This window comes from the organism of the source record quoted next, unplaced genomic scaffold (genome assembly GCF_019419815.1).
Source record: "Pyrus x bretschneideri cultivar Hongxiangsu unplaced genomic scaffold, Pyrus_bretschneideri_v1 Contig42, whole genome shotgun sequence".
Classification (NCBI taxonomy): domain Eukaryota; kingdom Viridiplantae; phylum Streptophyta; class Magnoliopsida; order Rosales; family Rosaceae; genus Pyrus; species Pyrus x bretschneideri.
Window position 1 is genome coordinate 2,592,359 of NW_025999746.1, and position 12,519 is coordinate 2,604,877.

The 12,519-nt window shown below is 34.1% G+C and overlaps 1 protein-coding gene across 2 annotated transcripts; it reads left to right on the forward strand.

Annotated features, from left to right (window-relative positions):
- The first annotated feature begins 1,429 nt into the window (after positions 1 to 1,429).
- LOC103960213 (mediator of RNA polymerase II transcription subunit 10b) lies at positions 1,430 to 3,765 on the forward strand. Of its 2 annotated transcripts, XM_048566581.1 has the most exons (6): positions 1,430 to 1,585; positions 2,260 to 2,520; positions 2,626 to 2,706; positions 2,795 to 2,897; positions 2,986 to 3,075; positions 3,480 to 3,765. In XM_048566581.1, the coding sequence occupies exons 2-6, from the start codon at positions 2,294 to 2,296 to the stop codon at positions 3,549 to 3,551; spliced, it is 573 nt and encodes a 190-aa protein (XP_048422538.1). In that variant the 5' UTR covers positions 1,430 to 1,585; positions 2,260 to 2,293; the 3' UTR covers positions 3,552 to 3,765. The 2 variants fall into 2 exon arrangements, with proteins under 2 accessions (XP_048422538.1, XP_048422539.1); XM_048566582.1 differs by lacking the exon at positions 2,626 to 2,706.
- Positions 3,766 to 12,519: the final 8,754 nt, after the last annotated feature.

Here is a 12,519-nt window from a genome sequence, read left to right on the forward strand (position 1 = left end):
CCCTAGTGAAGGGATCTGAAGAGAATCTAACTCCGAATAAAAGGGCATCACGAGAACATTAGGGTAAAAGTGTTCTATAGAGTTAACCTTCCCAAGTACATCGCAAAACACGTGATCGAAAGATGCCCCCTTAGTCCCTTTCTTTTTTCTTTTTTTCTTTTTTTATCAAAAATACTTAGAACTTTTCTTTTCTTTTTACTTGTTAATGGACTTAACTAACCGCTTAGTTTTGATTGCATTCAGGCCCTTGCCCTTCCCATAGGTCGAGCCAATCTCGAGTTCTTGAGTAACTTCTTTTATCTCGAGTGATATATTTGTTAGTTGCCATATTACTCGAGAGGGTGCAGAAGAGTTTTCATTTTTCTCGAAGGGGTCTCGAACAATGAGAATTAGGCAAAGAAAGGTTTTTGATCCAATTAGGTGACTCTGCTGCCTTATGTGACCGGATTTGGCGCTGTCTCGATTCATGAACACGACATAGCTCACTTGTGTGGAGATGGTGCATATAGTCTTGGATAAAGTGTCTTTGTTCTCTGATGAGCTGACCAGAGGTTCCATTCTCAGAGTAGTGTGTATTTTGTTGTTGTGGTCGCGCATATGTTGTATGTGGTCTTCGAGCAACCAGTTATGTGTTCCCGGCTTTCAATGGTGACTTTATGTGGTCTCACTCCACCGCTACGGATTTATGTGGTCTTGTTCATCTGCGATTACTGGTGTAACGGTACAAGTTTGTTGCTTCTATCATTTTGTGACATTTTATTAGTGGCATTTTGTATTTTATGCAAATTCACATCAGATAAATTACTTGGTCAGTGTAGTTGTGTACCTGGTTGGCAACATTCGTAATTGTTTGTGATGTTCAATGGAAACTACTTTATCGCTTCTTGTCAAAAATGTTTTTGGTCCAGTTAAAACTATAAATCAGTTTTCACAAGTAAAAAATTACAGAATTTTAAGAATTTTGATAAAGAATGACCTTTGAAAAATGACATTTTTACAAAATTTCCAATTTATTTGAGAGTATTATTACATAGACACAAAACTGATCATATTATTGTCAACCTCTTTAATTTAAATGAGTCCTACATGCAATGTTGTGACGTGTGAGTTACTAGGGAGGTCATTAGTCTTATGTGTCATCGTTTAGCTTCAAAGATTGGATTAGAATGGATAAGCAACTATTTCCAAGTTATGTTGAAAGAAGCAATGAAAACTTGGTGACCAACTTGGAGGTAGTAGATGGACAACGAGGCTGTAGCACTATTATTTTGTATAATAGAATGGAGAAATTGAACATGACTTTGAAACTTTAAACAAAGCTTGCCTTGTAAGAAGGGAAGTGTGCTCTTGTGCTTTTCATTGGGCTTGATTGAGGTCAGCCCTCACCAACAATGCAATGTGAAAATGGGCCTGGTCTAGAAACTCAAAAGTCCAATCTAATCCAGATGCCGAACTACATGACAGTTGACTCAACCGAAACGAACATCTGAAAAGCGACGTCGCTTCAGAGAGCCAGAAACCTCGTCTTTCCGTTTGTAGCTGGGCAGCTTCACCGCCTCGACCTCAACGAGCAATTCACACCAAGGTAAACTCTTGATTTATTCAAAGTTACGATCTTTAAATTGGAAAATAAAATAAAATTGGGGAGGTCCTTTGTTCGGCTAATTAGGGCACGAATTTCAATTAGGGTTCGACAGATGTGTCGGGGTACCGGGAAAATGGGAATATTGTACTTTGTGGAATTATTATCCTAGGTTTGGATGAATTTCGGAAACGGAAATCATCTATTTATTTGGAAAGTTGGAGCCTTTGGAATTGGAAATTGAAGGTTTCAATCCATATTTCGGAAATTTGATTGCTTTGTTAACTGAAACTGAAATTTGACTCTAAATTGTGATCAAAGAAACTGAAATTTTACCCATTGGAACTGAAATTTTTATCAGTGGATTGGAGATTGGATTAGGAAACATATGGGGAACATATGGGGTTTAAGTAGACAGGTTGAAATTGCACTTGTAGATGAACTGAAAGGTGTATGTTCTGTTTCTTGTTACGAAAGTAAGAATACCTTTTCAGTTTCGATATAGATAAATCTCGAGTCTCTCATGTCCTGCATTCTGTTGTTCTTAACTTTGTAATCCTGAAAAAGAAAGAATGGTCGATAATACTTATATTATCCTGTTTATCTTGTGGGAATTTCTAAAGATCAATTTCACGAAGAAAAAGAAATTATTAATTCGTTTTATTTCTGTATACCAGGTGCGCCTTTGAAGAGCTTTAGAGTTGGTCTGAGATGGATACATCACAGAATGTAACAGCTGGAATTGGTGGGAGTGGTGGAAACGGAACGTTGGTCCCTCAAACCAATGATACAGCTGGACCGGCAGTGGTTGATGATCCAAAGCAAAACTTGAATCAGGTCATTAACTCTATTCAGAAAACCTTAGGCCTCATTCACCAGCTCTACCTCACCGTGTCTTCATTCAATGCCGCGTCTCAGCTCCCCATCCTCCAACGCCTGTAATTTTCTCTGTCTGAGCCTATTCAATGTTTATTCAAACCTTACATTCTCAATATATTTTATTGCTGCTTGGAGACTTTCTCACATTGGGTTTGACCTATCAGAAATGCTCTTGTTATGGAGCTTGACAACATGGCTAAGCTATCAGAAAAATGCAATATCCAGGTTCCTATGGAAGTTTTTAAGTGAGGATTCTCCTGTAATTTGCTTTTAGCAACTGACAATTCCTCTTCTGTGGAGAGTTCTGACGTTTGACTTATCAATTTTGCCTAGTTTGATCGATGATGGGAAGAATCCCGATGAATTCACAAGGGATGTCATTAACGGCTGTATTGCCAAGAATCAGATCACGAAAGGAAAAACTGATACCTTCAAGGTAGCTTTTCCCGTGTGAAAATAATTACTTATTTTCGTTTTGATGTTTGAAGTTTGTCATGATGAACCTTCTGTGCGCATTTTTTCAGAGTTTACGCAAACATCTCCTGGAGGAACTTGAACAGGCTTTTCCGGATGAAGTTGAATCTTACAGAGACATACGTGCTTCATCTGCTGCTGTAAGATACCTTGAATTCCCCCACCAATATCTTGAACAATGAGTTTATTGAGCTTATTGGCCTCCTTCGTAAATTTTTAAGCATGTTTTTTTGTCAAAATTAAGTGAAGAAAGTCTTCCACGGACCCTTTCGGCCTTTCTTCCCTGTGGTCATTTATCCAGATCAAACAACCTTTCTCCAATGGTTTACTTATTTTCGATAAAATCTGCTACAGATGTGTTGACTATGCACTCAGCAGAAGCCAGCTTGTTTGTGTTTATTGTCGATATTTCATTCTCATTCTTAGAGAAAAGCGGAGCCTTCTTTGGAAGCACTCATGTTACCGTCTCCTTGTGTTTTTTTGTCTATTTAGGTATGTTTAATTACCATTCTCATATGGTTTAAACTCGTTTTGTATGATACAGGAAACAAAACGGCTTGCACAAGCACAGAGCACACTACCAAATGGAGATGTGAAGGTCAAGCCAGAGCTTTAAGTGTATGATTCGTTTATGTATCATGTTGTTACCGCCCACATCTTGCCGTGCTTGTAATCTACCAGGTAGTGAATTCAAAATGATGAGTGATTCTATATTACATGTGTAATTCCTTGAACATGTGGGAGCTTAATGACTTTGTTCACCTTTACACCTATATGCCTAGAGACTTTGTCAATTTACTTTGTAATATAGCAAGAAGTTCGTTGCTCAATTCGTTAACAGCATTCATCTTTGCATCCGAGTTTTCGGGTTTGAATCCTCTCACTTCTCTAACACCGCTTGTATAAGAAACAAATTGGACTTGCTTAACATTTATACTGTCAAATATACATTTAGCCCAAATTGGGAAGGGTTTTTGTGATTTGGGCCATCAAATTAATCAGCCACACTGCACTCCTCAATTTTCGAAACCAAAAAGACCCAACAAAATAATCTGATAGCGAAAACATTCCAACAACCAAACAAAATTGAAAACTAAAATAAAAAATCCAAAACTGACATGCATATTGGTACTGGTAGCTTTTTTAAACAAAAATATTGCCAAATGTTTTGCCAGAAATCTGTCTCCCAGCAGCAGCACCTGCACCTGCACCCTGTCTCTCGGTTGTTTCATTGGACCATTTTTATATAAAAACCAAACTCGAAGCTGAATCCGTCGTGATATTGTATGTCTGAGTTTGAAGTTTGCAAAGTTTGATAATACATACATACATACATATATATATATATATATATATACATATATAATATTAAAGGTTTAGATTCTAGATGCTTTGACACACATTTTAAGATTTGTTTGTAAGGGTCATTTTATAATGTATTTCAACGATCCGTACCGTTTGTTTTTTTTTAATATTAAGTACATAATTCATAAATCATCTAAATAAAAAATTAGACAAATTCAAAATAATTAAGACATTCATTTAATCCAACAGTCAACTAGTTTCGGATTAGATTGATTTTTACTAGACATGATTTTTGAGGTAAGACATAAAAGATAGACGGTTTAAATTGTTAAAAGACATTATGGAGTAGGCTTCAAAAAATATTTGTTAAAATGTATGTCAAAAGCATGTGTCCCTAATTCTAAACCATTAAAAATAGAAGAGGGAGAGAGCCCCACCAAATCTTTTGGCTTTATTTTCTACGTTGTGTAGTTTGTAAAGAATCTTGTCCGCTCAATCAAGGCCGGCTCCTTGGTTTGGGGTGGGAGAAAATAAGCCAGAGCAAAAAGGGCGGTCACCTTTTTCACTTTTTAACTACTCTTGCACATTCATTTTCTTTATGTTTATTTTGTATGAGAACGAGGCCAATTGCTTCAATTTTTTTGTTAACAAACGAGATTATATTAATCAAGGGGAGGTACTTTAAGCTTTTCATAACGATTAGTGGCTGCTTACTACAAAGTGCTTTCAAAATCAGCTTATTAAGTAATTGATTTGAAAGAAAAAAAAAATTGTAAATGTTTATATGGAGTTGATGATAATTGAGATCCCTATTTATGATGAGAGTTTTAACAAAAGACTCACGGTACTGTTCATTTTAACGAAAATCCACATTTTTACACTAAAAAGTCAATCCTGATACTATTCACTTTGCCCTTTATTTTATCTTTATCATTAGAACTCAAAGTTTTCAAAACTTTTTTTATTAGTTTTCCTATTTATGATTGGGGTAGCTCGAAAAATGCGTCGGCCACTAACGAAGCGTTATGCGAGGTTTGCTTTTGTGTTATTGACTTCATGTATTTGTATTTATGTCTGATGTAATATATCAAGCAACAAAATTTCAGTTACAATTAGAAAAAAAAAAAATGAAGAAATAAACCTAGCTCGAATAACAACCAACATTATGAATAAAGTGAAGAGACGTCTTGAGAGTATCGTGAATTTGGAGAGAAATTATATATTAAATCTTCAGTTTTTCATCTCAAAATTGTATATATGAATGATAGAAAAGATATAGGCTGAGTTCTATTATTTTTCTCTGCAAATTGGGCACAGCAGGTACTGAGCTGTGGAGATGGATGTTTGAAGAGGAAATGGAGAGAGAGGAGACGATGCCGTTAATATGTATGGTGGGAATTGGGAAAGAACAAAAATCTAGGTGAAGTTTGGTGTCCGTCTAAAGATGCTTTTAAGGTCAATCACCATGAAATTAGGGAGCTCGGGAAAAGAGAGATGTAAATCTCATGGGATTATGGTCAAAGAGGTGACTTCAGGTCAATGGACACTTTATTTATGTGGTCCTGAATCCAACCAAAATGTTGGCATGCCTCCTATTACTTGTGTGTTTCTTAACTTTTATTCTTTTGGATTGCCTAATATTTGCATTCTTTTAACCTTAAAATGAGGATAATGCTCAGCTAAATGTCGATAGATTAAGATTCGTATCTTAAATCAATTAAACCGAACTAATTTAACGATAATTAATGAGGGTGAGCATCATCCTCACTTTAGGAGGGTGAGAAAAGCACTAAAAAAATATTTTGATGGTGAGTATTGTCCAATTATTTTATTACAAGGGAATTTAGAGAAAAGTTTAAATTTAAATTCAAAATTATAGTGCACGATAATGTTTTTAAACAATTGAACTATAAACTAGTAAAGATGTGTAAACTTGGTTTTTGATTTTGCTCAAACTTGTTTATCTTATTCGATCAACTTGGTCACCAAGCACCTAATTCGCACATAGATTTCAATCCTGCAAATTCAAAATAATATTTCTGTGATTGCTGTGGATTCTTTGACAAAGCTTGAATTGGATCTTGAAAAGGCTATGGCCTTATATTTTGTCAAATATGCTACATGACAAATAAACATCAATTTGTAGTTGGCATGGATTTGACAACTCATGTATTTTAAATTCATAAGGAAAGAAATATCATAAATGGTATATTGACATTATGGTAAGAGGAAAACAAAAATCGTTTTCTACATAAATGTTATTTTTTTTATTGCAAGCAATATTAATCTACACTCAAGGGGAAGAAGACGGACGGTTTGAACCCAAAACGCAATGAGTTAAAAAACAAAATACATAAAGTTGTTGTTTAGATAAAATGAAACTTTATTAAGAACAATAAACGTGTATAGAGCATACATACAAAATGAAACCAAGAGGCTACACGCATGTAAAAGAAACACTACAACTTCACTGTTTTTTTCTCATTACGTCTTAATACAATTGATTAGCTACATCCAACCAATATGAAAGATAACACTCACAAAAACTAAAGATGCAAGTTGTTGAACTACCTTACATAAAGGCTTCACGAAAAAATATTGCACTATCATTTGATGATCTTGTAATCGTCGACAAAGAAGCACTACTCTGATTCACCTCCAACAAACGTCAAGCTTCCTTGTCATAGTCCTTTGCCATGCCCAAAAATCATAAGAAATACAAAAACCATCCTCATCTCTAATTGCAATTGCCACTCAATAATTTGGGTTTGAGTCATATAGGCACGACAAGGGCTCTACTCAACATTGTGAGATATCATCGACAATCACAAAGACTCTTCTCGCCTGAGTGAAAGAGCAACTATAACTACGAGCTAAAGACAATTACGACATAGAAAAATATGGAGGGAAGATAGGGAAGAGCCAAGAATGATTAAGCCGACCCCAATGCCAAAGGAAAGGATCTGTAGCAGATATATTTTCTGTTTTTCTCTCCAACCACTATAGTTTTCCCTAATTTACATAAGAATTTGATTCTACAATCTCTACACTCATTTTAAATTTACTTTAACAAAAGAAAAGTGTAACGAGTTACGTTATCAATAAAATTGGGTTAGATCAATGTTTTTAATTAGTAATTGTCTTTCTTTAGTAAGTATAATTGTAGAAACGAGAAATCATGTTTAAATATTACTGAAGGAAATACTAACATTACTAGTTCGAGTGTTTACAATTATTAATGATAATTAACTCTACAACAATCAATGGTTGAGAGACGACGATTCATGCATGATCAAGGTAAGCTAAAACTTCATCAACTAAATTCAGTTGACCAAACGAAAACATATAACCAAATAATGACGGTAAGTTAAAAGAAGATCCTTATAATTAGTAACAGAATGCAATCAATTAAGCTAGGTACAAAACATGAAATAGGTGATGTTGGAGGGGGATGGGAGGACCATACTATGAAAAGTAGACCAGCAAGCACCTGAAAAATAATGAGATGTAGCCAATGTATCCGGAATGCTGGCTCCTCTCTCTCTCTCTCTCTCTCTCTCTCTCTCTCTCTCTCTCTCTCTCCTTTTTATTTGTCAGTTACTCTCTGTCGTCATCTTGAATCCCCCGCTACCGTAGTAAAAAGAGGTGAAACCCCACTGAACGAGGGATTCCCTTTTCCTGAATATTATTAAAGGTACATTTTGATCCAAATATTTTATTTTTGAATTTTTTAGGTTAAATATTCAACGGTTTTTTTTTTTAGTACATCGATATTTTTCATTAAGGAAATAAGAAGTTCGGCTAAACCACATAATGGGCAGCCCAATTTGGTATCGAATTCGCCATCTAGGAGATTTGAACCTAAGACCTCCACTTCTAAGGGAAGAAGAATATCATCAGACCGTAGTACTGAGTGACTTCAACGGCTTATTTAGAAGTAGATTTAAAATTGTTCAAAGCGCTTTTGATAAAAAAAAAACATTTTTTTTGAACTAATGCTTAATAAAAATGCAAGTGAATTCTGGAGGGAAAAAAAAAAACACTTAAAATTGAAATGCTTCCTATAAAGAGCACATAACTAGTACTTCTTGTATTAAACACTTTAAATGCTTTTGGAGCTCAAAAATATATATATATTTTTTCAAAAGCGTTTTGGTCATTTTCAATATAGAAATGATCAAACTGCTTTATAAAATGTTAATTAATTTACTAATTAAATCCAAAAGATAAAGACTTAACAGCCTGCAAAAGAAAATCTTGTTAATTTATGTCTTATTAATTCAATATATTTCAAAATAAAAAAAAACCAATAAATTTTTTATTTAAAAAAAAAGAAAAAGGTTAAATTATCGGTGCTAAAAACCAAACAGTGCTGTTTTGAACGTACCAATCTTCTCCAAAATTATAAATGATATTACATACATCACTTATATGCCTACACACACACACACACACACACACATATATATATATTATATTAAATGTAATGTACCGTTATATAATCCAAATTTGGTTAAATACGTACCAAGTTATCAATATGTTGTATTATCATAATTTTGGTGTGTAAAAAACTAATGGTAACCCAAAAGAAATGCATATAAATTAAAACTTTATACAAAAAATATATAATATTAAATTATAATAAATTAATTATTAAAATAATGACATTTATTTTCAGAAGAGAAAAAAAGGAGAAGGACTAGACATAAAAAATTGAAGTTATAGAAAACAATTTCTTTTTCTTTAAAGTTTAAATTAAATATTATCTCTATTAATTAATGAAACTCTCTTTGTCAACCAAAAAAGGATGAAAAGACAACTTAATCTTCTATGACACATAAAAAAAGGATGGGCAATAATGTAATTTCATAGGTCTAAATTTTACTTTTTTTATTGAAGCCTCACACCTACAGGTGATGTTAAAATATTTCTAATATTTAAAATTTAAAAAGAAAACCAAAAACAAAAACCTCCCACTCTCTCTCTCTCTCTCTCTCTCTCTCTCCTTCACATTTTCTAAAAAAATGTGTTCATACACACAAAGTGTGTAGGCAAATGCTAGTTGAAATTTAAGAAAAGAACATGGATAAAGATAAAGCATTTCAATTATAATTTAGAAGGCTTCAAGAAAAAACTAAAAACCAACCAACGCTTAATAAATATAATGTAGCAAGTAGCCTTTTACCATAGCGGTGGAAATGTGTTGTGTCCTTGCATGGCGGTGTGAATTCAAACCTCTTTGGTGGCTAATCTAACATTTAACTTACTAACGCTATCGTTTCATTAAAAAAAATTAAATTAAAATAAATAAATAAATAAAATGTAAAATTTGAGTGGTTGACTCAAATTATCTCATTATCAAATGTTTTACCAAATTATGCAATAATCAAATTAATTAAAAAATAACAACGATGTATGCAAGCAAAGGAAAAGTGGAAAGCCCCAAATCCCAAATTTTCCTATGTAAGGGTCGCTGAATTAGCTAAACTAAACCACTGCCTCATCCTTTTGGTTACTCGTTTTTGTGCCTCATCTTGTCCTGTTCGTCACCGTCATACGGCTCACAATTGGTCTTCATTTTTAGGGTTTTTTTTTTTTTTTGAAAAAATGATATTATTTACACTAAGAGAAAGGGCGTGGGTTTAGTCTCACAATGGCTAGCAATAATGTCCTAAGATCTCTCATTTACAAGTGAAGAAGTACCACTAAACCGTAGTACAGAATAACTTCATTTTTAGGGTTTTGATAACTACTATTCATCCACGTTAATATAACACGCACACACACATATACATATATAATATGTAGAGAAAAGCTAATTGTGCTTAGTTTAAGCATGGCTGAAATGGGTTTCCGTTAAAGTCGAAATCTTTGCGTACAGATTGATGGAATTAGGTTTTTAAGTGATGATATGATTAGGTCATGATGATTTAGCAGTAATCAGAGAAAGGCCCCGGGGGGTTGATTGGATATTAACGTGTAAAGTGTTTGTTTTTATGAGAGAGGGTGTGTGTATATATAGATTGCATGGTATAGACGATGGGACAAGTGAGAGAGAAAGAGACAGAGAGAGAGAGAGAGAGTGTGTGTGTGTGTGTGAGCGTGTGAGCGAGAAGAGAAAGAGCGAAATGTCGTGGTCAAGACCCAGTTGGTAGGGTCTCTGCTGACTTTAATTTACTTTGTCCTTTTTACCCTTCCCCGTCTCTCTCTCTCTCTCTAGACTCAGCCTTTTTATCTCTATCCTTCCTTCGCATATCTCGTACCACCCATTTCATTTCTCTCACTCACCACGATCACACACCACTTCTCCCTCCCCCTCTTTCTCCTACCCCCTCCTCTCTGTCTCTGTCTCTGTCTCTGTCGTTCATGGTTAGGGTAAAGCTGCTTTTGTGAAATGGAGGCAGAAAGATCAAAGAAGAGGAAGCAAATTTGTTTTTTTGAGGGGAATGTTGTCTGGCTCGAGGCCTCTAGCTAGATCTATGATCTCCATCTCAATTGGTGACAATTTTAACCACCAATCTTAAAAGTTTTACAGTACCAGTTGAGAAAGATCATTGATTCTATGTTTAGCGACCTCGGACCAGGCTTCATTCCCCCCAATTACTGCTTCCAAGCACACAGATCTTCACTACCCATCCCATATATTTACCCCGAGCATCCAAAGATAACATCTTTCCAGATTTCTGTTGATTTTTCCCAGCCTTCATATTTGTATATTTTTACGAACATTATTTTCTTTTTAACTTTTTCTGACGGCTTTTTATTTTTCGTTGAAGAAATTGTACATGGGTTGTTGACCAGGCAGAAGCAGATTGGTGTAATGATGAAAGGTTTTGACTGCTATTTTTTGCTTTTTTGTTTTTTTTTTGGGCCTTTTAACTCTGACGAAAGTGGGGAAAGATCATGATTACTCGTTTATTTTTATCTCTAAATTTCGTGAAATTGGGCAGCACATATGCAGGGTTGCGTTTTCTTTGTCAGTCTCTAACTCTTTCAACAGGTTTTCATATCATTGGACTAGTTTTTCTCATGATGGCTTCAAGAATCTTCTCTGTCCACTTCTGCTTTCTCTCTCTCTAATCCCACCACAGCGACTTTTAATTGAATTTTTTTTAGAAAACTTTAATGAATAATTTTTGGTATTGTTTATTTTAATGCAGGTTACATTTTTATACTAAAAGTTAATTATAATATTATTCACTTTATCTTTTATATTGTCTTTATCGTTAAAATTCAAAGTTTTTAAACCATTTTCATTAACTTTCTATTTTTTATTATTGGTGAACACAGGGGTTAATTGGGTAGTTTAAATTTGCCTTGGGCAATCCTAATTTTACTTGTGCATTATAGCACCGTAGCCCTCCAGTAGGGTTTCCACTTTACACGCTGCTATTAGTGTCTCTCTATTAAATAATCTTGTTTAGTTACCATAAACATTTTTTATTTCATTTCCTTCTGATTAATATTTCTTATACGTGAATACATAATGCTGCAAAAAACATGCATTTGATCATTGTTCTTCTTTTAAATTTGTTTCTTTTGTTGTTAGCGGTAATGGGTTTGGTGGATTAATTCAGCTTTGGAGCGTTGTAATCTCCGGAGCTTTGTCTTGTTTGTACTTTATCTTAATCATCCATTAATTAAACATTTATTTGTCAGATTATATTGGATTTCTTCAGATCTGGATGATCTTAAAGATTAGATTTTTTTTTTCTTTCTTTCTTGATTACGTTATTATGTCTTTGTATATGTGTCTTCAGTTTGCGTTGCTGTTTTTACAGTAGCTCTGAAAGATCTGATCATATCACACAAATTGAAAAGAAAGGAATAATCTATCAAGGGTGACAGATGTAAGTGAGATGTATGACAAAGTTGTATCTGAGAAGCAACCCAGTTGCTAACACTGTTGAAATTACTCTCTTTAAACTTTGAGTTTTCTCCAAACATAATGTGATTTTGATTGTGCTCCAAGGAAGAAAATGTCATGTAAAAGAGCAAAAAGGGAAAAAAGATGTGATAGATTGGACTTCTCTGACTCTGGTGGATTTCGACCCTAAATTAATTCTTAAATTACTGATAAGCAAGTTGTTAATTAGTAGCTTGAGTTTCCTACTTCAATTGTTCTATTATTCATACATTAATATATGAGTTAATATTGTTTGTCAGTCTAGACCATGAATATCTTTGGGAAATTTGGAAGTTGAACATTACACACACGTATGAATTAGTTGGTCTCGAGTATGAATCTACAATCTTATATATTATGGATATTTGACTCA